This window comes from Cheilinus undulatus, linkage group 9 (assembly GCF_018320785.1).
Source record: "Cheilinus undulatus linkage group 9, ASM1832078v1, whole genome shotgun sequence".
In the NCBI taxonomy this organism is placed as follows: Eukaryota; Metazoa; Chordata; class Actinopteri; order Labriformes; family Labridae; genus Cheilinus; species Cheilinus undulatus.
The window spans coordinates 36,609,847-36,636,057 of NC_054873.1; the positions used below are offsets into that span (position 1 = coordinate 36,609,847).

The window sequence follows — 26,211 nt, forward strand, 5'->3', positions numbered from 1 at the left end:
AAAAATACAATAGATAAATAGAAGTAGTTAATGTCCATAATTAGTTCATATATTTCTTTACATTGCGATTGTACTTTTCAGCAGGCTTTGCTTAAGTCACTGCAGTCACCCTGCAGCCACAGTGATGTAAAATATGTCCACCACTTCTCCTTAATGTGTCATTTCACTTAAAAAAAACTCACAGACAACTCAGCGGACAAGTCAAAAGTCATCTGCATCTCGTAATATCAAACATTTACTTTTTTACAGCTACCCTTTCCTTTTCAATGCAATGCATGGCAAGTTTCTTCTTCAGGGGTTAGGTTCATGTCATAATCTTCAGTCTACTTAAAGCTCCCTATTTTTCACAATAAATGTTAATCTGTATCCAAACAGAATATTTTACAGGTTACTAGAGCCTTGCATGGACCTCTTCTCGTAATCCTCCTCCAGCCCGCACCTCCTAGATTTCTGATCATTAGGTTACTGCCCACTCCCACAGCAGGTGTGTCATGTCTCACCTCCATCCCATATGTATTCTAACAATCGATGTTAGATATTCAGAATAATGGTGCATTCAATTATAGGGAATATTGATATGGTCACTTAAGCACAACTGTGATTAAGTTTCCTCTTGGATTGAAAGAAACTCCAAGAAAACAATCACATCTTTGTCATTCATAACTATACCACACATGGGAAAAGCAGCTGGGATTCTCAGACTGATTAAATTCCTGGTTATGACTTAGTAATAGCAATGTCAAAGTAATATTTTCTGATCTTATTTACATATAACTTATTTTAAAGTCATACAGAGGTGAAACTGTTTCCTGATCTCTGGAAAGTTTGTGTGTCATAAAAACTGTAGCAAACTTGCATCAGCTCTGGCAGACAGTCGGCTAATCTTTACTCTGTTGATGCCAAGACATTACCGTCCTCATCATTAGATGTTTAGTGTAATAAGATCAATTTGCATGGAAAAGGGTGTTTTCCCCCTAAATAACTGTGCATGAGTTCAGGGTTCCTGCACACCTGTGCGTATATGTGATGATGGGACATACACCCAAGAAGTCTTCTGATAGGTATCAAAGACAGTTGAAGAAATGGTGTGTTGTTTAAATAAAGACAGACACACAGACAGACAGACAAGCTGTGAATTATAGTAGCAAGATGTTATTGTGCTGTGATCACAGAAATCATGTGATTATAGCCAGGACCATGATTGTCAGCTCTGAGTTCATTGTTGATTACAACATTATGTCATTAAAAGTAGTTTATGATGCTGCACACTCTTGTATATTTCTACTGTTTTGTTTCAGTTTCATTTAAGCTTCTACAAGGGTACAGTAAGAACACTGTCACTGGTAAGACTGAAATAGAGATAACATGCAGGCGTTTTTTTTTTTGTTTGTTTGGTTGTTTTTTTTTTTTGGGCATGAGCGTCATTTCAGTCAACCAGGTTGGGCAATGACAGAGAGTGAGTGAGAGAAGGCTGGTTGACTACAGCCTTTCTATAACCTATAAAATAGGTTTTTATTATTTCTAGTTGGTTAAACTTTTTTTAACGCTCTCTCTTTGTGTGAAATCCAATAGAGCTACATCATTATTTGACCCCATACTTAAGAATAATTTGAATATATAAGCCCATCTGCTCTGTCAGGGGGAAGGAAAACATCTTATCTGCAGATCAAGCATAGTTAAGTCCAGACATGTGTAACTGAAGAAGATGACTTCATCATTCTCCTATTTTACTTGAACTGAGAATAGCCCATACAGCCAAGTTCAGACCAAAGATTTGCAATGAGATGTGTTGATACTTAAAAATGCTTGTAACCTTCCACTCTGAGATGTTCTAAACACCTCCCAGTTTTGTTTGAGATAAATTAGTACAAGTTTGGTTTTTAAATGAAGAAATGTTAAACAAACTAGAGTTTTTAAACCTATTTGTGGTTTTTAAATCAGAGTGTCTTAATTCACTGAGCAATATATAATATTTATAGACCGCAAACAAGCCCAGAAGACAAACACATCAGGTAAAAAATAACTTCTGCAGTAAAGTGAATGATCAGGTGTGCTGTTAGCCCGAGGTAGCTGAAGTTGCTGACTGATGTCCAGTGGTCTCTCGTAAATTTAAATGTTGCTTGGGCCAGCTGCTCCACTTCAGTTGCCTTTTTAGCTGCCATACAGTTCACAGATTCTTGTGACAGTAGTTCTCGTAGGTGTTCTGTGGTACGGGTCATCCCAGGCGACCTGGATAATGTCTTAAAGCCCCTTGTCGTCAACGATGTCAATGGCCAGCAGTCTCTGGCGACCCATCAGCGATCGTATTAGTTAGCTTAGATCTTGTCGTTTTGGGGACAAATCCGGGTCTGCTGGACTGCGCCGGTGTAGCTTGGCGTTATAGCTTGATCCCGTGTTGTTGTTAGCATCTTTGCTAACATTAGCAAAGATGCGTTTTGCCCAGAGTTGGTAATTCAGACTTGTTGTGCTTCGGTGTAAAGACAGTTCATCACAGAAGTATGTACACACAACTTCTGTTTCATCCAGACTTCCAATAGGCAGCTTTTTAAATCGAAATTTGCCGTGAAGCAGACCTGAGTCTGTCTCCTCACTCATCATTGCTGGCTGCGTTTGACCCGCCTTTAACCTTTTCACCCCAGGGACATAAACATCTACACAGGAGGACTACTGGAGGAAGTTGTGGTCAAACTTAGTCATATGATTAAATTGCATTATTATTTTTTAATGCATTAAGCTTTCCAGATTAATCACAAACATCAACGCGTTAATATTAACAGGCTTAATAAAAAAACACACAAAAAAAAAACGTTATGTCAAAGAAGCAGATAAATGTGAAAAAAATGAAATGGAAGCATTGTTAAAAAAAGGGCTCCTTTATTTGACTGTGCTTTATGGGATAAAACATGAGAAATTAAAGGTTGTAGGAGCTGAATTTGTCCATGAAAAATTTATAATTCTCAGCTGATATCTTTGTTATAACAAGACTGATCTAACAAAGCATTTTTGTGTTTATATGTGCTGTGAAATTTTGCTGCCCGGCGGCAATGGTGATGACAAGTCTATCAGGAGGATCGATGAGAAAAGAGATATTACTCATAGAAATTAAAGCATGACTATCTGATGGAGTTGGTGTTTTAAGCTTTTCAAAATGAGATTTCATTTCCTTTTCACATTCATCTGCTTGTACCTTTCTGCAACCAGCTCTCTGCATCGTGACAGGCTGAATCGCGGTTACATCAGACAGCTTCATTCAAGCTGCAACACCTTGCTTCAGGCTGCTGGGACTCTCCCCAGACACATTCTAAAACCATTGCATCACAAATCTTTGGTCTGGCTAACGTTTAGAGATCTCAAAAATGTGAAGTCTTCTTATCTGTAAGGCTTGATTTATGTTCAACTGTAATCTCAAATATTTTTAGGTGATTGCGTTAACATGAGCCTAATAATGAAAGCCTGCTCTTATTGAAGTGTTCTTTCCTTTCATGATCTGGCGGACAATCAGTGGTCCTGAGAACATGTTCAATATTCAGCTGCGTTTATTTCAATCAAGAGAAACTTAATACAAGTTAAATAATGATTCATTTTACAAGTATGGAAATATTTGAAACTGTGAAATGTCTTTGGCAAATATACTCCTTTATGAACTTGAAGGGGTAGTGAGGCCCACAGCAGGATAGGATACCACCCTATAGAGTCTAGACCCTGGTGGATGTGATGGAAGGAGTAGGATAAGATGAGTAAAAGACTTCTGTAGAGTGGATTTCCAAGGAACTTGACCCACACTCTGATGAGATGACTTTGGAGTAGCAATAAAGGGATGCAGAACATACAGAGGAGCTTGACCCAGATACCAAAGAGACAGCTTGGAGGTGGCAATGAGGTGATTTAGGATGGCATGAAGGAGTTGAACCTTGACACCGATGACATGTTATAGAGGTGGATGGGGAGGATGAGGGTTGCAGCAGTCACAGTGAACAACTGACTGTGAAGGAAAAAGAAAATATTCTATAATCTGACAGCTGCAGGATGATAGGATTGAGAGAAGTCATGGCTGAAAGGGATTGGCTCAGAGTTTATTTGAATAGACGCCCATACCAGCTGAATACCAGAGCAGGAAATGGTGCGTGAAAAGGAAGACACAAGAGTGAATGATCACTAATGAATGGAAGGATGAATGGAGATGAATCAGTCTTCCTGCTTGAACTTACACTTAGCTTCATTAGCGAGAGAATCTAAAAGCAGTATATGGTTCTCCAAAGTATTTTACTGTTGAGGATAAAAGGTGAAGAAATAGAAATACATTTGTTGCTGTTAACAATCAACCGCTATTGTTTATGGATATCCTCTGTGACATTAATTTCTACTGATACAAATATTTTACTGTGTTCCCAGCATAGGGTATCTTGGATGGCTAGTCAGGTTTGATAAAAAAAAAAAAAATCTGGCTGATAAGTAGGGCTGAGTGATTTTGGAAAATGTAGAAAAAAAAACGAAACTTAAATGCTTGCTTGATATGTAGAGCATAACATCTATGCAGCAGAAAAATATATTTAACTGGTATTTTGACATTCATTTCAGATTTAAAAATTGCAATTTAATCAAAATTTAGCTTAATTTCCCAGCCCTTCTCATACACGTGGAGAGTCTCTTAACCCCAGTTTGAAAATCTAGAATTTCCTGGTACTCCCAATAGATGTTGTGATACTATGCTGAGTGAACACCTTATACAGATCCACTGTGCTCACTTTGGCTTCTCCATGCAGAATATCAATGGAATATGTCAGTGAAATGGTTCTTTTCTGTCTTTTCCAGGCGAACTGTGAGTGGCAGTGTTAGTGGAAGTGGCAGCAGTTATTCTGGCTCCAGCTCCAGATCTAGGTCCAGATCCACCTCCAACTCCCTTTCTCGCTCGCGCTCACGCTCTGGATCCAGGAAATCCAGGTACGCACGCATGTGACTACCTTTACTTCCATCTGTGAACTGAATTGCTGAGAGAAGGAACATTTCCAAGAGTAAATGTTTGGAAATGAAAAAAAAAAAAAAAAAAAAACTTGTCAGTGCATAATATAAATCATATCAGTGCATACTGTCTCTGAGGCTGTTAATGATGTAAAAAAAAGTAGCAATTTATTCACCGTTAAAACTTCAATGTGTTATGTAAGATCAGAAAGCTCTTTTAAATCCTTATTAGTTATTCAGCAGATATCCAGCTTCTTTATCAGGCTCAGTGTTTTATCATGTCATGAGGCAGTCTGCTAGATGCCGAGAATTAAAAATAGCTCATTTTAAATGTGCACTAAAGGGGTTATGCTGATGATACATCCAAATGCAGATTAATTCTGTGCTCTTCTCTCTTTCTCTCATGTGCTGCCTCTGTTGGAAAACCATCCAGGAAATCCAGGTATGATAGCCAACATCCATGGTGTCTGCCAAAATGTCATGCTGAAAATTGTACACACAGTTGCCATCCCTGTGTGTAATTAGAATCTCATGGATAACCAGTTGCTTTCATCGTACTGTCTTGTTGCAGGTCACTGAGTGTGAGTAGCGTCTCATCTGTGTCATCAGCATCATCCAGCAGCAGCTCTGTGCGGAGCGCAGACTCAGATGACATGTATGCTGACCTGGCGAGCCCCGTGTCTTCTGCCAGCTCCCGCTCACCCACACCAAATCACCCACGAAAGGAGAGAGGGCCGCCACGGGACCGGCCTCCACATGGGAGAGACAAAGACAGGGGTTAGTTAAGGCACAGACACCAAAGCAAGCATAAAAGCAACAATGTAATATAAGAACAATAAGTTCTTGAATGAACCAATATTAAAATAAGTCCTTGTCTCAAATGAACACAAAATAATTAAAAGATTTAGAAATCACACATTAGAGGTGTGTAGCAATCACTGCATTCTGCCAGGAAAATACTTAAATATGCATACTGTACACAATATATCCATAACCCATAACCTATGAAATTCCACATGAGTCCATCTTCTGTGAAGACAGGATTTTCAACAATTCATGCCATTGTGAATTTCTGCAGAAAAAGTTCTTGTCTGGAAGGGGAATCCTGGTTATTTTAAACATTGTTTAAAGAAAAATCAAAACATTTCTGAATCTGAATTCATTTTAACACATATTTGCTGTTTAAATGTCTTGATATCAGGGTATAAATTCTAAAGATTGTAGAGTGTTTTATGAATTTTCCTAAATGGGTATAAAAGTGTATTGTTATTACTGTGTGTTTCATCGATTCACATGCTTTTTTTATTTCCTAAAGCAGAAAGACCTCAGAAAAAAGATGAGCCCTTCAGGGAAGACCGTAGGAAGATGGACCCATCTGGAGCCCCCCAAAGAGGGGGCAACCCCATGCCCAGATCAGGACCTGGAAGCAGAGGTGGCCACCCAATGCATCCTCCACCAGGTAACATGGGCCCCCCAGGGAGCTACGGAGGTTCAGGATCTCACAAAGATATCAAGCTCACACTCCTCAACAAGGTAACTGTTAGAATCATTGTTTGTCTTACAGCATCTGTTTTATTGTTATTAGTATTATTATTGTTGTTATTATTATTTTTAGAAGTAGTATTAGCAGTAGTGTTAAAACATGCAGAATCTCTTTATGTGATGTGCCAGTGACTTGAAAGGCCCTATACATCAGCTTCTAGTCACAATTTAAGCATGAACATGCCCTTTAGAACTCAGTCAATAACATGAAATAAGAATTCCAAGAAAATTTCTCAATTTCTCTAAACTGAGAGATGTAACATTTGTATGTGTCAAAGATAAAAACATCTTGAACATCTCTAGCATACTGCAGACATCCTGTAAAAACAGAGAAAGACAAAATTATAATATAAATGTGTGCTGAGAGGGTCACGTGCTCTTTGGTGTGAGTCTACAACAGCACTTTCACAAAGCTCTCTGTCATCACTATACCTTCATACTTAAACAAAATTAATCTGTAACAGAATGATAATGGTGCTTCATGTACTCACTCTCAGGCATTTGGATTGGTGATACGGTGACTTTGTCACTCCACATTGTTTCTGTCACATTCACAGTGATAATGAGACATTAGTGGGATGTAAATGTCCAGCCTTGAAATGGCAGCAGACCAGAAATCTTTACAGTTTCATTGCTTATATTTTTTAAAGACATTAAACAAAAGGGGATAGAGAGTTAATTCTTGTAGAAAATGAACTTACCCAGAACTTAAATCACGTCATTCAAACACATAACAGAATACAATAGATAATTGATAAATAATTTAGTTACAAACATTAAAACAACATTAATTAGGGAATAAAGGTAAAATGAAATCAAGGGTGAAAGTTAGTCTTATTAAAAATCAGAGATGACATGTAGGTCACATATCATACATGACCAATTCTCAAGATTTTTCCCAATGAGAATTTGACAGACACTGTTTTATTATGGGCATCAAATTAAACATCAATTAAAGAAAGGTTAAAGCTTTTTGATGTTAATAACAGATTTTATGGACAAAAATTGGTATCATCTAAAATATTTATCAGGAGGTTAGACTACGAAAGACTTAGAAATTAATACTGACCAATCAAATTGGAATTGGTGTGTCCCTGGTTTGAGTGCTATAAGAGCTCTACATTGTTTAAAGAGAAAAACATTTTTTGTAGATTTAGCCTCTTCTTTTTGCTCTGAGTGCATTAGATTGATGTTAACTTTAAAATGTCAATAAAAGTGTCCCTAAATTTTAGCTAGGAAAACCCCCTGACAACACTGTTAATATTGACACTGTACTGGAAACGTCTTAATGCATCTTTTACACTGTTGACGTGGGTTTAGTAAGGTTTTCTTTGCAGCTGCAAAAACATTTACTCTGAAATGAAATAATCCTCCACTGGCTGACCTATACCCTCACAACAGTAGTAACTCCTCATCCTGTGCATCTCTCTCTCTTGCTCCCATCTTCTCAAAATACCATCACATCTGCCACAAATAGCAAAGACTGCCACGGCCTAAATGATTCACTTGAAGCTTAAAAAAGTTTTTCATAGATGAGTAATTGTCAGGGTAACTACATCCACCTCTTTCTACAGTCTATATCAATCAATGTGAAGAAAACTGTGGGTGGATTCGACTTGAATTAAGAGTGTTTTTTCATTGCTTAAAAGGTGACTTTGAAATTGTCTCGTTGACTTATTCTACCTGTTAAATTAATATTTGAACTTTTTACAGCAGCAGGGAGATAAGGGCAGCCGCAAGAGGTACCTGCCTTCAGACAAGGACAGGCCGGGTTCCCCCCTCAGCAAGAGAATGGCCATGTCTCCAGACCGAGGTGAGAAACGTCCTGAGAAACTCTGTTCCCTCCTGTTCACTCTCACAAATAATGTAATGCTGCTCAGATTCTGTAGACTTCACATATTCATGTACATGTATTAACTAATGGTTTGATAAACTATCATTTGCATGTCTCTGATGTTGGATGCAAAAGTAATACCAGAATTTGTGCAGCAAAAAATATTTCAATAAACAAGAGGAGTTTTGGAAAATCATGTTATCAGTTTAGCTGCAAAATATGGTGAACTTGAACACATTTCAGCAATGAAATTGAGAATTTTGAAATATATTTAAAATGACCATTTTTATAGTACTATTAATTTAATTAATATTAGTAGTAGTATTTATTTTTGTTGTCTATTTTTTTCCTCTTTATCTACCAAGCATTAGTAATGACAATACATCTAGGTTTGTTGTGATTCAGGTCTTAAAACAAAAATAGCCTGTATTGCCAAGTTTACCTTTCTGACATCAGACAGATTTTGATAAGATCTGAAACACAACCTTCTTCCTTTGTTCCCTCGTGATGGCTGTGTTGTGTTGCCCTCTTCACCTAAGGGCACGAGTATCTAGTGTTTACTTCAGATAACTAACTAAATAACCTGTTTGCTTTCAGGTATTTTCCCACTTCTCTAATATCAAAGGGGAACTCCCACATTTTAAACTAGGCTGTTTTTTAGATAATTTTGTTTGTGTTTGACTAAGGCTGGCCACACACTAGATGATTTTCAAATCTTATACATTTTTAAAATGTGGGAGACAACAAGAAACAAGAAAAACAAACATGTCTATTTATACCATCAGCATGCTTTCCCTCCACCACAAGCTGTCCTGGCAGTTGCTGCAAACATCATAACATAAGGAACATAGGTAGTTAGTTAATGCCCAACGAGGTGTCCAGTTATCAAGGATTAATGGACGACGTGGAGGCCTGAACCTGCAGAGGACGGTTGCCTACGTGAAGTCCAACATTATCTGATAACTGGACACCTCGAACGGCATTAACCCGCTTATATCTTTGTCACTTACCAATGAAAATTAAATTGAAAAATTAATAAAACTACTAATTTATAATTTCTTACACGTTGTGATCAAAATACAAAGTTTTACTAAAACAACAATTCTTTTCCCCTAGCAATGCCTAAGAGCTCGACTAATAACTGGAATAGTCATTCCAATTTCATTACGTTCTTAGGGAATATAAACGTTATTCAGTACTCCAGTAAATAGGACAGGCCATAGGTATGAAGTCACAACGGAACAAAACATCTAGTCCGCTCAGCACACTTTCTGAATGGATTTATCAATGGAAAGGCATGAAGACAAGGGAGTCGGAGGATCATCTGTGATCATACTATAAACCTGTAAGTTAACATGGACAGTCATCTGATAAAAAGTGTTAGCTAAGTGTTAGCAGACCAGCTGTTTGAATAAACAGAACAATTCCTCCTTCAGCACTACGAGGTCACAGACATGAAACGGAGCTGTCCACGCCCTGCAGGTGCTGATTCTCCGTCAAAGGCATATCAATATTTATCTGATGTTATCATCAGGGTCCGACGTTAAGGTTTTTGCCTACTTGCCCTTCAGGACAAGTGCTTTCCAAATCTACTTGCCCCATCTAAATACCTACTTGCCCTGTCCAGGAGGTAATTTTTCTGGCTGTCAAGTGCATACATTTTGCTCACAACATCATACTTAGAACTAAAATCCATTGCCTGTCAACTGTGGAAGGCAATACACAACACTTCTTTCTAAAGAAAACTGTATTTATTAGCTACATGTTAGCCCACTGAAAATTATATTTAACTTTGTACAGATCAGTGCAATGTGAAAGCTGCACCAGGTTGTTTTCCAAAGAAATTCAAACTCAGGAATTTCATATTTACAATACTAATAAGGTAATAATACAAACTCAGAAACATTTTTTCATAACTGATGAAACCAACTATACTCAGAGGAAAATGAGGTCAGCAAAACACTGACACTAGAGAGGTGGCGGGGTCTGCTACGAGGTTATAACAGTTTTGGATTTTTAATTCGTTTTAATTGCTATTTAGTTTTTTCCATTTTGTTTTAAATTTCAGTTTAGTTTTAATAGTTCTTACTGCCACTTTGTTGGTTTAGTTTATTTTTTATTTTGCAAAAATGCTTCGTTTTAGTTTGGTTTTCATTAGTTTTAGTGTTGGTTTTAGTTTTATCGGCAACATGGGATACCTGTCTGGGGCAAAACCTAAAAAGCCTCTGTACTTTTCAGTGTAATTATTCAACTTCAATGTTTGTATACTACTCAAGCCCTAAAATGACCATGGTGTGAAGTTATCTTCAACCAAATCAGGACATTTTACTCTCTCCAAGCTTGGGTGTTCATGTCAGTCACTATGCTAATGTCAAAGACTGAAACTAAAGAGATTTTTTCCCTAATTATATTTCATTTTAGTTAGTTCTGTAAGCAGACAGCACAGTTTTAGTTAGTTTTTGTTTTATTTGTAAAGCTTAGTTTTTGTTTAGTTTCAGTTTACTAAAAGGATTTTTACATTTCAGTTTTAGTTATTTAGTTGGTTTTAGTTAACTATAATAACCTTGGTCTGCTACATATGCACCAAGTACAAAATGGTGCTTTTCTTCTGTTTTTATTTGGTCTATTAATTATGAAACTGAAGAAATTTTGCTGACATGTGAAAATCAACCAATTAAGATTTTCTTGTTTGATTAAAAATGTCTTCCCCAAAACTACATAGTGCCCCTTTAAAGTGCTATTTCACAGTTCCACCCTGCAACTGTAACAGTTACCCCGAATTTCCATATACAGCGTGCGCGCGCACCGAAGCGCTGCGGGTTTGCTCCTACCGAAAGGCGAGCGACCTCGCCCTCTGGAAGCAAGTCTAGAGCGCTGCGCCGCGACGCGCAGCCCTGGTCATCAGGAAGAGATCAAGGGAGAGCTGCGAGTTTACGCAGGAATAGCATGTCAACAGCGGACTATTTTACCTTTTGGGGTTAATTTATCATCCTTTCTGGTACAAGTCCATGATATTATTGCTTCCTCCGTTGAGTGGTGTCCGGTATGAGTCCATGATATTATTGCTTATTATTGCTTATTGCTGCCACTTAGTGAGTACATTAGGAACTTAAAAGGTTAATGTTTGCTCAAAGGATCTGTTGTTTTATGTAAAATTCTTTGGCTAAATGTTCTAAAAAGCTAACTTTTCCTCATTAATGGAGCCGCTGTAGCTCTGTGACCCACTGACCTCTCGGTGACCCTTTGCTCTCGCTGCAGGATGAGACGTAATGTTGATAAAGTAATGATTTACGATCAGGAGTCCGTGCATTGTGTTTTATTTTGAAAGAACCGGATGTTCTACGCTTGTGACTTCCATGGTTGGTGCTTTCTGAACGACAGTGAATTTACGAGGTTTGGCAGCTGCCGGCGCTGAAATAGACCTGCAGCGTATCTGAAACGAAGCAGAGCGGAGTGGCGCTCCAGGCACGCGCCGCTGTCGGTCCAGAGCGCCAGCTATGGAAATGCTTTGATAGACTAGAGAGTGAGCGGAGTGCTCCGCAGTTCGATTAGCCGGCGTTCCGCGGCGCGCATGCTGTATATGGAAATTCGGAGTTAGACCGGTGGTACTCGACCTTATTTTACCAAAGAGCCACAATGTCTAAAAAACACTTTAGCAAGAGCCACAATACAAACCCGGAATGTAAGGTAGATGATAGATCAGTTAATCTGTAGTTGAAATGAAATTAAACAGTGGATTGGTGGATAATTATGAGGTTCAATGGGATACAGATGTCTATGTAGAGTCAGAAGAACCAATATGTCACTGATAATGAGTATATATTTATTTATCACTGACATCAGGCTAAAACCTTGTATCTCAATTTTTCATGATTTTAATTTGATTTTATAAATAATATTTATATCATTTTTATAAATTGTAAACGTTTCATTCCCTGAAAAGTGGTCATTTTGGAGATACAAGTTTTTGGCCCAACACCAGCGTTGTCAAAATTCCACCTGGCCTAAAGACTTTTTAAGATATTAGAATGTGCTGAGTTTGAGCTCTGAGATGCTTTTCAAAGAAAATGATGAATTATGGTTGGCTATTTGGGTATTTATATCTCACATTGGGGCATTTACTCGAGTTCTGTGACTTTGTTAAAATAAAAGAGATGCTTTCTAATTTTTTCCTACTCATTATTAATCCTTTAGTAAAAGGGGGAGGGGCCTCATATTGGTCTTTGCCTTGGGCCTCCAAATGACTAAAACCAGCCTTGCCTGACACCTGCAGCTCTCCAGACACATCGTTTCACCCTGCCTCATTGTGGAGCTTTGGTTTTATATTTCTGCTCTTTTGACAATATTTATGATCATTCGTTCATTAAAGATCAAATATAACGCCCCTGTTTGGACAAGTTTCACTAGATATGACATTATCTCCACATGTGATCTGTGTGAGTTATGCTCATTGGTGACTTGCATCGGCATAATTGTCAAAAGATGAGCTTACTGAAGAGACACACCACCGGCAGACTTCCTCCACTCTCTTCTCTTACACACGCTCCTCCATCGAGAGCATCAAATGGTAATAATATACGGACTTAAAATGATAAACGTTTAAATTTGGAAGTTAAAGCCTGTCTTCTTTATGTGGGTAACAGATTTATTTATGTGATCTACCATGAATATTTACTGATGACAGTGTTTACCCTCATAAAGGTTTTTAGTTAAAGTTTGTGCAGCTGTCTGCACGTCAGCAGACACGCTCAGCCAATGGAGGCCGCAACACACTGCATCTGGCTACGCGGGGGCTCCGTAGTAACAGAAACGAGAGAGGAAAATAATAAAATTAATGAATAGAAAAGCTCAGAGTCATACTTGCCCGATTGGGCAAGTCCTCACAAGTTTTGCTTGCCTGTCGGCTTTTTGAAGTTGCCCCAGGCATTCAGGCAACCATTAATGTTGGACCCTGTATCATGCCAGTTTATCAGAAGCGTTTCCTTTGGCTCTACAAATAAATAATGGCTTCCTCTCTTTTATTTATGTTATTTAAATCTTCTGACAATAGTTTGTAGCAGTTAGAACAGGAGGGAAGTGAGTTTTTGCGACACTCACTTCTCAGTGTGAAGGTGAGCCTGGAAACAAGAAGTATGTCAGATATAGGAGATAAGACCATCTTAATTTACTGGTCTTTAACCTGGAGTCTTTCATTTTATTTATGTCAGTTAAGTGACAGTTGATGCTGGTCTGTAGGCTCTTTAGGCTGGCAGCGCTGTACTCCCTGCTCAGAAAATACGACTGTCTCTGGTTGCTATAGTTACTCCTAATGGAGTAACGGCTAATGACTGCTGCGCATTAATTTGGAACAGTGTAATGATTTTTTTGACCGCTTCCACTTGTGAAGTTCGAACGGTGTCCATATATCAGAAGTTAATGGACACCAATGGAATTTTCCAGAGCCAGTCAGAATCAAGTATTCACCAAGACCATGGTATAATCAGGCTGAAATCTTGGCTGGAATGAAGCTACAGTTGGGTTTAAGCTTGTGAGCGGTTAAAGTATGTATGATCCGTCTTGTGACGCTGCCTGGGCTGCTCGCTCTCATTGGTTGTTGTAGGTACTCCATCGGAGACACTACAACCTAGAACCTAGAATCACACATATCAAACGTGTGATATTTACGATTGTATGGTAATCATCTGCAACGAGACTCCAATCAGGACACACCCCACTGATCGTTGGAGGATGAAAGTCTTGCCTCAAATCGGGCTGAAAATCCTGTTGTGTGTGGCAAGCCTAACAGTTTCAAAAATCATGAAGTTTTTAATCCTGCTTTGAGGAATAACGATAAGTAGGTCTTAATTATCGGAAAGTGAATTTATTAGTCCTTAATAAATGTACTGTATATTTGATCTTTTAGTGCTAATCATACAGATGTAACAGCTCTTATCAGTAAATGATTTCATCGTGGCCTCTTTGATGCCAATTTAAAGTCCCTGTAAAGTGAAATCCCAAATTTTTGTCCCAACACAATAGATATTAGGGCTGGGACAATTCACTTTTCTCCCGATTCAGTTTTTTACGATTTTTTAGGTGCCGATTCGATTTAAATCGCGATTCTACGATATTGCCGATTTTTGCAATCTTTTGTTAGCTTTTTAAACACCAGTGAAAAAGATGAATGATAATGATGCCTACAGACTATATCAGGAAAAATACACATCACATGTGTATAACGATACATCACAAAATGTGTCTAACTAGAGAATACAAAATAGTTATAAAATGGTCAAGTGCAGTATTTCTCAGTTTATTCATAACAATTTAGTATCAATTTCACAGAATTTGACACAGACTGAGCTAAATACTGAATATGAAGTGCATAAAGTCTATACATATGTGTGTAGTATATATATGTACAACTTATTATGGAATTTTAAGTTAATTTCGAATTTAACAATGTAGAATTAAGCTATTTAAAAAATATATAGTCCTGCATCATCTCGCATTTTACCTATCTTTGTTCAATCTGAAGATGAGGATTTTCCCCATTTGTTGCACTGAATTAAAATGCTACCGTGATTTTTTTTTAAGAAAAGGGGAATAAATTATTATAGAGTGAATGTACTCCAATCCTTTATATTTCATATTTTATCAGTTTTTTATGTCATCACATAATGTGTTTGTTGAGGGAGATTATGGGAGACGAGCTGATCGTCACATCCAGCTTTAAGACTGATGGACTGTGTTTTGTGGAGGGCATGACGTGACAGGCCAGTATTTCTTTCTTGTGTTACCGAAGCCGTCATTCTTAACGACACTACACGGGACAGGTCCTTACAAATAAAACGACTGTGATTATGGTTGCATGAGTAGAGACCAGCGGTAGCTTCGACGGGCTTGTTTGTTGACGTTAGCCGTTAGCTGTAGCGCTAACGCGATGATGCCTAACTTGTAGATTCGTCGTGTTGTCTCAGTATTTTACTCTGGCGTGGCATATCTTGCAAACGACTGCCTAACTCCTGTCTAAGTTTGTGCTGTCTTTAATGTTTTGGAAGCCAAAATAAGTCTACACATTCACTATGAATGCGGCAGAAGTCGCTCTGCTGGGTAGATACAAGCAACCGGCTCACGCAGACCGGAAGTCTCGTGTGATCTCGTTGTCTCAAGAGAGAAGAGGCAAGAGTCAACTGCCAGCTGGCGATGCCTGCCGCCAACTAGCGGTCAGGGGGTGAAATTACACCACAAACTACCGCACCAACAAAGTGAATAATTAGCTAATTAATTAAATATCGATACTGCATTTTAAAATATCGATACAATATCGCGCCCGGAAGTATCGCGATATTTCAGTGTATCCCCATCCTTACCCACCCTTAATAGATATGTTGGAATTAAACATGTTAAAACACTGAGCAGACTGTGACTGTCTCTCTCCAACCAATAAGAGTTCATATCTGCTAGTGTTGCGATGCTTATGTTTATTAAAGTGTCTGATGATAGAAACGTTCTATTCCTGCCAAGTCTGTCACAGTGAAGGCCTCTGATGCAAATCATCATTGAAAGCTTTCATTTTGAAGAGCAACAGCAGGAAACAGTAACCACTCAAAGACAGCGTTTGGGAAAGGGCAGAGCCTTTGAAAAAAACTTGGAGGGTGATTGGATGAACGTTCTGTCTGTCCCATCTTTACTGTCCAATCAGAGCAACAAAACACATGACGTCGCCGCTACCGAGCTGCGCCCCTACCAAAGGAGTAAACTCCATAAAAAAACTGTCTAACGCGAACCATGATAACTGAAGACATGTCACTACACAACTTTTGTTGTTTTTGAAAAAAAAAAAAAAAAAAAAACTCAATGCTGTTCTTTGTTCTTCCTTTAACAAAGAAATGTCGTCAAGTTCTGATAAAACTGGCGCTTTAGCAGCATCCAGGCTAATGTCTTCCGCCATAACTGCATTGGCCTCTTGTTGCTGTTTGCATACATCTCAACTCCGCTGAAGTACTGCCCCTCGACGATGATTGGTCCTGTCACTTTCCAACCAGGCCCAAACGGTTCAGACGGGAGCTTTGCAAGGTGGATTTGCCAGTGAGAAATACAGAAACGGGCGTATCCTTCTGCTTTGCAAGGTTAAGGAAACTGAGTATTTTCAGCAATTTCGTAACAAAGACATCTCATGAACGAGAGAGAGAGATGTAACTTTATATAACTCAGAAAATGAGATTGAAGGAATCCCTGAAGTATTAAATACAGAAAGAGGAAATGAAAGTGTTGTGTGTGGAAATATTTGTTGTGTTGCCACAAGAGGAAGATTCAGAAATGTCAAGGACAGACTGGAGGGATCTGTAGAGTTTAACTGACAGCTGAGCTGTGTCACTGACAGAAGCAAAGACAGAGAATGCACACACTGAATCAATCTATGCTCTTGACAGTTGATCTGTGGAGGAACTCGTGTGATGACTTCAGTCCCATACTCATAGTACATTTCCCCAAATAGTGCTTCTGGATGCCTGCCCACTCTTATCCCCAAACATAACTTTAGCTGTGTGTTACATGATTCATGAAAAACATGATAACTCTCACACTAACAGAAAGTGAGACTTTCTAGCTCTTAACTGTCATGACAGACTTAATTGTTTCTCTGGTGGCTTAAAAAGAGAGTTGTAACATAGCAGCATAAGAGACTAATGATTTCTCCATTCAGTTTGTTGCTTTGTCTTTTACACCGCATTCCACATTACTATGCAAATTATATTTTTCTCTGATTTTCCTAAATATTAATGCAAATGACAGTCAGAATATTTTTCAAGTCATCAGTCATTAGAGCATAATTGAAATGTTTTTGAACAAACTTCATAATGACAAAAATTATTTTTTTAAAAATAAAAACCTCAAAATGCACTGTTCCACATTATTAAGCACAACAGCTTTTTAAAACATTTTATAGGTTGTAAAGAACTGAAAATGGTCATTTGTAGAAATTGCAGCATCAGGGGGTCATATTTACTGAAATCAAAGCTATTTCAATCAAAAACATCTTAACAGGACAAGTTCCATGTTAACATAGGAGCCCTTCTTTGATATCACCTTCACTATTCTTGCATCCATTGAACTTGTGAGTTCTTGGAGAGTTTCTGCTAGAATTTTTTTTGCAGGATGTCAGAATATCCTCCCAGAGCTGCTGTTTTGATGTGAACTGCCTCCCACCCTCATAGATCTTTAGCTTGAGGATGCTCCAAAGGTTCTCAGTAGGGTTGAGGTCAGGGGAGGATGGGGGCCACACAATGAGTTTCTCTCCTTTTATGCCCATAGCAGCCAATGACACAGAGGTATTCTTTGCAGCATGAGATGGAGCATTGTCATGCTTGAAGAAAATTTTGCTACAGAAGGCACAATTCTCTTTTTGTACCATGGAAGAAAGTGGTCAGTCAGAAACTCTATATACTTTGCTGAGGTCATTTTCACACCTTCAGGGACCCTAAAGGGGCCTATCAGCTCTCTCCTCATGATTCCGGCCCAAACATGACTCCGCCCCCTCCTTGTTGACGTCCCGGCCTCATTGGGACATGGTGGCCATCCGCCAACCATCCACTACTCCTCCATCTGGACCATCCATGGTTGCACGGCACTCATCAGTCAACAAGACTGTTTGAAAATGAGTCTTCATGTATTTCTGGGCCCACTTCAACCATTTCTGCTTGTGAGCATTGGTTAGGGGTGGCTGAATAGTAGGTTTATACATGACTGCAAGCCTCTGGAGGATCCTACACCTTGAGGTTGGTGGGACTCCAGAGGCACCAGCAGCTTCAAATACTTGTTTGCTGCTTTGTAATGGCATTTTAGCATCTGCTCTTTCAATCTGATGTATTTGTCTATCAGAAACCTTCCTCAGTATGCCTTTATCTGCACAAACCCGTCTGTGCTCTGAATCAGCCACAAATTTCTTCACAGTATGATGATCATGCTTAATTTTTCCTGAAATATCGAATGTTTTCATTCCTTGTCCAAGGCATTACACTATTTGACACTTTTCAGCAGCAGAGAGATCGTTTTTCTTTCCCATATTGCTGAAACCTGTGGCCTGCTTAATAATGTGGAACATGTGGAAAAGTGCATTTTGAAGTTTTTATTTTTAAAAAAATAATAGTTATCATTATGAAGTTTGTTCAAAAACATTTAAATTATACTCTAACTGTTGATGACTTGAAAAATATTATGACTGTCATTTGCACTGATATTTAGAAAATGAGAGAAAAACGTCGTTTGCATAATAATGTGGAACACAGTGTAAATTGGAGGGGATCATATTTCCTGTGAGTGGGCGTGGCTGTGGCTCATTTAAACAACACACCCACACCATCTTAGAGCAGATATTACTGCCTCATTTTCATGATTTTGAAGGTCAGTTTTATAAACTTGGAGCTGCTTTTCATGACTGAAATTTGACCTGATGGTTCATAACACTGTGGCCTGTCATACAAAAAACCTAAACTAAAGATTTTTTTTCTGTATTACTTAACAGAGACTTCAATGTCCATTTCAATAACCAATATATTCAACACATTTTCTTCTGGTTCAGTTTTACTCCTCCGCCCTGAAAGATCAACTTTCCAGTCTTAGTACGGTTATATTCCAGATACTGCCACAGTTTGGTTATCAGTCTGTTATTTAACAACTAAACCAGAACTTTATGTGCACAGAGGCCACATAGATATCAAACATGCAAAGCAGTACGAATTCGTCAGGAGTTCCAGTTTCCACAGCCACCTGCGTACTTTTAATGTAAGCAAAGCAAGTTTGTTTATTTTGCACACCTACTAAAGTTCAAAACAAGACAGTTGGAAATAGGGATATAATGGAAAAACTGAAAACTAGTATTACAATGTATTCTGCGACATAAAGCTGTATATCCCATGTGTTTGAGAGCTGCAGTAAAACTATTTTTAATCCTGATTTTACTGAATCTGATGATTGATTTGGCAGACCAGCTTTAGTTTACGCAATCAAAGCAATTTCATTTTACTGTCAAAAGCTGCTTTAGCATGCACCATTTAATTAATATTTCCAAGTTAATAGAAGTGCAAATCAAAATTGTAATGAATTAGAAGGGGAGGGCAGAGCTGTGAAAATGACAAAAACTTGCAAATATTCCCATTTGAGGGGCTAGATCAAGTAAAATTTTTCCATTTCTTTTGTAACAGGGTTTTTGCCTCATAGAATAATCCGTTCATTGTGTCAGCATATCTTGCCTTGACAGTATTTCCTATTTTTTAGCTGCTCTGCTTATGTGAATTAAACGAAAAGGTCACAGAGGTCTTCCTGCTCTGATTACTTCTTGTTCTCTCTCTGGTTTGAAAGTTCAGGGCTGTTGTGAAAGTCTCTATTCTGTCCATCGAATCGAACATAGAGAAAAGCCTACATCCTGTTTTAGATCACCCAGTGTGGAAGTGGCGACAGCACCTGAAATTTTTCACTGCTATGACAACAGACAACAAAGCCTTTATACATTGTACACTGATTGTGCTCTGCAGGATTACATGAACTACACAATGAGTTTATTCAGCCCTAAAACCTCAACAACTCCAAATCTTTGCTTCCCAGGTCGGGATAAGAGGATTCCTGGTCGACCCCCACTTTCCCCTCGTATGGATCGTCCCAGAGGCCAAGGGCCCCGACCCATGCCCCCCCAGGGAGACAGGTTTGTGCAGCCTTCATTATTATACTGTTGTCATAAAAGAAAGCTGCATTCAGGTGGAAGTGTGGAACATTTGACATCCTTTTTTTCCCCTCACCATTCATCCCTATCATTGTTGTTTACTCAGGCCAAACACATCAGGGTTTTTAAAGTGTGAACCTAAGCTGACCACAAATGTTTGGCCAAAGTGGGGAACATCCCACAAAAGTAGAAGCACACAAACATTACATCATCACTGCATGCGTCACATGATTAATCCAGGTCTTTCATAAATTCCCCAGGTAATGATACGAGCTTTGTAAACACCGAAGATCAAAGATTTCAAATCCAACATTAACGTTTGAAATTAAACGACTTAACCACATTTAAAAGTGAGTCAACTTGTCATCATTAAGTCATCATAAAGATATTTTTAGTCTAAGAGAAATGTAGACGAAAGCTGGCATTATTAGAAATACTTACACAGGCCCCAAATAAGTTTTAAAACTCTAGTTTGTTTCATATTTCTTCATTTGAACGCCATACTTGTACTAATTTATCTGAAACAAAAATGCAAGTAAATAGTAGTATTTTAAATGTTAATTCATACATTATTATAATATTAATAATACATTTTTGTAGTAAAAAGCATTTTAATGTACTGTACTTAAAAGTTAAGATAATGAAAATAAACAATTGAGAACATTTAAAAACCCAAAAATTACTAAACCTAAAGAAATGCTGTGATTACTCTTGATTAATCACAGAATAGTGATGTGATTAACTTGATTCATTTTTTTTTAATCAGTTGACAGCACTACTTTTTGGGCAAGAATCAAATTGATGTTTTATTTGAGCTAGTATTTTAAATGTATTGAATAAAATGTTAATGATCAATACATTTTCTTCCATGGATTCTGGACTTGCTGGCTGGTGGAGAAAACATGCAGCACATATGCAGAAAAAAGAGAGTGCATCCTCTTAATTTGTCAATAATTTCTAACTTTATTCCCCTACCTGGGCTTTTCATACACAGACCCAATGATTCTTACTACAGACAAAATGTTAAAAATAAGCACAGAATTAGATTTTCTTAAAAGGGCTCAGTTATGTTCAATCACACAAGTGTAGAGGTGTTACTATACAAGAATTTTGAATTTAGACACAAAATTAGTTAAAATCAATATTGATGCCTGTTTCGATACCACAGCAACCAAAGTGATCTCAGAGACACGCAAAACTGGTGATTTAAGTGGTGCTTGTGTTTGCACCACAAGCTGTTTTTTTGCAACAATGTGAGTTTACCAGCTTTTGTACATGAACAGAGAATTGACTAATCTTTACGATGTCTTGAAGTTAGTAAGTTGTCCTAAGTTTCACTGAGTTCAGCTCATGTTTTGTCACCCTTTGTTGAACAGTAGCATCAGACGTATCATCTGCATTAGTCAATCTTTATCGTGTAATCAGGCCAAAAACTGAGTAAGCTTAGAGCTTTTTTTTTTTAGCTAAGACTAATGATCCATTAGTCAGCTGTGTTGGAGTACAAGCTGTACCTGATGATTAGAGGGTAACACCCACTAGGACAATTTATTTTCAAATTTATGAGCTGGAACCTGATTCGATTTAGTCATGTTGTTAGAAATGTATGTTTATTTTATGACTCCGCTAACATGGAAAGTTTCTGAACAGCCTGAGTCTTTTTATAGATGTAAACAAAGCTTTAAATTGTCAACTATTAAAGCGAGTGTATGTGGTGCTGGGCTTTACTAAACTTTGGTGATGATGGTGTTAAAGCAACATATCACACACCGTAAAACTGAAACAAGTTGAGATGGTGACCTTTGCACAAAAATTAAGATGTTTGCTCTATAAACTTTACTCCATGTGTTTCTAAGTGTAAAACACTGATGGTGTTTTCAGCTCATTGTTTTGACATGAACTGGCAGACTAATGTAAATATGAGCTAGTTTTAACATAATGGGTTTGTGAGGTGAACGATAAGACCGATCTACACAGAAATGTATTTTTGATTTTTAAATTTTAGGTTATTATTTTGTTTTAAAAGTCTATAAGCTTAACATTCAAAGTGCACAGCTGTGACATTTCCCCTAGGAATCCAGATCATGAGTTGCAAATTGTGTGTATTTACTTGAACTTGAAAATTGCATGATGCTTAAGTCTGACAGCATTCAGATTTTACATGTTTGAGATTGTGGCAGAAAAGAAACTATACTTTGAAAAAGTAAGAGCTGTTTTGCTTATTGGCAGAGCATAACATGACTTCTTAAAATCAACAGGATTCAGGGATTTCAGCATCCCCTATTTATTGCAGTGTACAGGAAAATCTTAGATTAAACTCATAAAGCTGCTAGGAGATAACCTTGCAATGCAGATGGATGCGCCGATTTCCTTGTTTTTCACTGGTGAATCCATCTTGTTAAGCTCCCATCTGAACCGTTTGGGCCCGGTTAGAAAGTGACAGGACCAATCAGCGACAAGGGGCAGTACTTTCAGGCACACAGAGTCGTGACGTAAACAAGCAGCAGCAAGAGGCCGGTGCAATTACGGCGGAAGAGATTAGCATGGATGCTGCTAGAGCGTAAGTTTTATCAGAACTTGACAACATTTCTTCGTTAAAATAAGAACAAAGAACTGCAGTGAGTTGTTTTCTTTTCAAAACGACAAAAGTCGAGTACTTACATGTCTGTAGTCGGCATGTTTTGCATTATTCCCCGGATAGCTGATACATCACATGTTTTATTGCTCTTATTGGCTGGTAGACATGTGACGGGCAGAACGTTCATCCAATCACACTCCAAGTTTTTTCAAAGCCTCTGCCTTTTCTCAAATTTTTCCTATTGAAGCTTTCCCAGATGGATGTGTGAAACAAATCCATCTGGCATGTCAGGTTAGCTAGGAGACAGATTTTAGCCAAGATCAGTAAAAAAGTGCCAACCACTGGCATGGCTGGACTGCAGAGAAAATTTGGCCCTGGCATTTTTGGCTTGAACTGGGCCCCTCTCAAGAGGTCGATATGTAGAGTGATGGTATACATGTTCCTCTGTCCCCCTTGTTGTATAGAGCTACTAAAAAAATTCCACAAACTATGAACCAGTTTAGAGGTAAGTGTCATAGACACATCTAGTAATGCGTTTTCCAATGCCATGTTTAAGTATCAGGAAGCAGCAGAACATTCATTTTAGATGATTTCCTTGGGTGAGGTGGTGAGATTAATCCATCTCTGTGATGTTGTGAGCACAAACATGATGGAGGGACTAACTCTTACAAGTTGTTTTGAACCAACCACACTAAAAAGAAATGAACCAGAGATAAAATAGAGGTTAAAAAATGCATCTTTTAGGTTAAAAGCACAGTTTTAGTTATGTGATACTATATTCTTATCTCAGACTTTTTCTCCTCTCCCTCAGAAAACGTCCTCTGTCACCCCCAGCCAAGTCCTCTGGAAAAGGCCCGACAATGCCGATGGGCAAGCCAGTTGGCCCAGGCTCTGCTCCAGCCACCGGCTCTGGCTCAGGCTCTAGCAAACCCAGCAACACACTTTCCCGTCGTGAGGAGCTGCTGAAACAGCTGAAGGCCGTGGAAGACGCAATTGCCCGAAAACGAGCAAAGATCCCCACCAAATAAACAAAGCCCACATGTCATCTGATTGCCTGTCTGAGTGAGGCCATGTGAATTGGAAAAACTATGAGGGTCAGGTTTCTCTCCTGCCTTCAATGGACATAAAAGGTGTTGTATGGTTCATGTACAGAGGATATTGTTAGAGAGCAGAAAAGTGGCCATACAATGGCCATCCTTTTATTGAAGTATGGTTCTGCTCCCTTCTAGAGAGTCTCTTCCTCACATTTTAGATTCCCTTAAGTCTCTGAATGTCTCGCCAATGAGAAACAGGAGTAAGAGGGAGGGATGTCTCAGGATTGGGGAATAGATTTCACAGAAACAGAAGGTATTAAGGTGCACTTGTTGCTCACTCTGTTCTTCATTCAGAGGGAAGCACCTTCTCATGTGGTGTGAAGAACAACAGATTTTTACTAAAGGAGTCTACTTCTGTCTTTCTCCGGCCTCTTTATCGTCTTGTTCTCACACATTTTCTTTAGTTCCTCCATGTGGACTCAACTCTACAGGTTTCTGACAGCTTTCACTGTTTATTTGTATAGATGCACAAATTCTTGAACGTTCATATAGAGCCCCTGTAAGTCATCATGAGCGGGGGCATCGTTCACAGCAGACTCATCTTTAACCAACAATTTGTCTGCGTTCTGTGTTAAAGGCAGAGTTTACTGTCACACTTTGTACAAAAATAGCAAATCATCAAATCCTTTCAAGTGTAAGATTATAGACAACAGTGATGTGAAGTATTGCTTTTTTTTATCTACAGCATTTTGTTTTGTTCTGAGCTCTTCTCAAGCGATAAACCGATGTTTTATTTGTGTGATATTTTTAGTTTCAGGAGTATGAGAGATGGAACAGGGACATTTAGAGACAAGATTTGTCTTGCTTTTGTGAGAAAAGCCTTCTAAATAAACTATTTTGATAAAGAGAAGTTGAGTCACTTGTATTTTCTCTGCCCTTAGAATAGACAAAGAGGTGTGATGACCTTTACTTGGCTGCTGAGCATTTCTCATCATTTCTGCTTTACCACTAAACTGATAAATGAAGTGCATAAGATGATTGACTCAAATACAGTGATCAGGTGTAACACTAATTCTGTTTTTGAAACTTTCCATTCTTGACATGGTCAGAAAGATGATAACTGTGTCTATTGACGTTTTAGTGTATTATATTTACAAGTCTATTGCTTCAGTGACAGAGTAGCCTTATCACATTTCTGACCAAGTCGACAAAAATTACAAACTTTTTTCAAGTAGAATTAATGGTAGAAGTAAAGATAAGACAGAATCCCTTTTTTATACTTTTAAACCCTAAAGTTTTCCCATGGCATTACTGCCATGTGTTAAAAAACTCATTACACAACAAGCAGGACAGGCTAAGCACTTGCCAGCATGAATGTGCCTCTACAGGGTTTTCATTAAGTCCTTTTACAGAATACTTCGAGTCTTACAATAAAAAAGGCAGTCAGGGTGTATTAAAGGGGCACTGGAAGTGATTTGTAGTTGCAGCATTATTTTTACACCTCACAGGCAAGCTGAGTTACATCAAGGCAAAGGATCAAACTGACCTTTATTCCCCTGTGTATGTGTGTGTATGTAACAAGCATATGCACAGTCTTTACCTCTCTGCTCTTGAGGTAAGACGAAAAAAAATTACTATCAGACAGGATCTAGGGATGTGGAGTAATGTTTCATGTGCTTTTAAAGAGATAAAGATATGTCATTTTTGTATTTATATTTTCATGTTGCACAGAAATTGTGAGGTCCATCCAGTTGTGACTTTCACCTGCAGGAAGCTAATAAAGTTATACACAACTTTAACACCCAAAAACACCAACAGCTACTGTTTAAATTCCATCTGTATATCACATGAAGAAAGATGAGTTTGTATTTTAAACTCACACTGCTGTGGACCACATCGCAGACAGCCTTTAATAGTTTAGAGAGCACTGTGATATGTTGCTTGGTTCCATGCCATTACGCAATGTTTTCAGTGCATTCAGAAAGTATTCAAACCCCCTTTACTTTTTCAATTTTGTTACATAACAACCTGATGCCACAGTTAAAAAATATTTTTTTTTTTGTTCTAATTAATCTGCATTCAGTACCTCAGCATGACAAAGTGAAAACAGTTTTTTTTATAAGAAATGCAAATTATTCAAAAATAGAAAACTGAAATATCACATTGACATAGGTATTGTAGATCCTTTCCAAACACACTTGAAATTTACCTCAGGTTTCTCCCATTTCTCTCAGTCTTTGCTAAGATGTTTCTAACCCTTGACTGGAGTCTACCTGTGGTAAATGCAACTGAATGAACATGATTTTGAAAGGCACACACCTCTCTATAAAGGAACTCACAGCTGACAATGTATATCAAAGCAAGAACCAAACCATTAAGTCAAAGGAACTCCCTGCAAAGCTCAGAGACAAGATCGTTTCAAAGGCACAGAAAAAAACCATTACTGCACTGAAGGTTTCCAAGGGCACAGTGGCCTTCATTTTTCTCATTTAGAACAGGTTTGGCACAACAAGGACTCAACAAGAGCTGGTCACCTGGCCAGCTTGAGCGATCGAGGGTAGAAGAGCAA

General features: G+C 38.3%; 1 protein-coding gene across 3 annotated transcripts in view; it reads left to right on the plus strand.

Annotated features, from left to right (window-relative positions):
* zc3h18 (zinc finger CCCH-type containing 18) overlaps window positions 1-24,552 on the plus strand; it is a 73,879-nt gene extending 49,327 nt beyond the window's left edge. The window contains exons 14-20 of one of the 3 annotated variants that reach the window (XM_041795543.1): window positions 4,813-4,941; window positions 5,393-5,401; window positions 5,531-5,736; window positions 6,275-6,492; window positions 8,215-8,314; window positions 19,919-20,015; window positions 23,420-24,552. In XM_041795543.1, coding sequence (XP_041651477.1) covers window positions 4,813-4,941; window positions 5,393-5,401; window positions 5,531-5,736; window positions 6,275-6,492; window positions 8,215-8,314; window positions 19,919-20,015; window positions 23,420-23,636 — 976 coding nt within the window. In that variant the 3' untranslated portion in view covers window positions 23,637-24,552. The remainder of the gene's footprint in view (window positions 1-4,812; window positions 4,942-5,392; window positions 5,402-5,530; window positions 5,737-6,274; window positions 6,493-8,214; window positions 8,315-19,918; window positions 20,016-23,419) is intronic. The other 2 variants (XM_041795545.1, XM_041795544.1) reach the window with 2 other exon arrangements.
* Window positions 24,553-26,211: the final 1,659 nt, after the last annotated feature.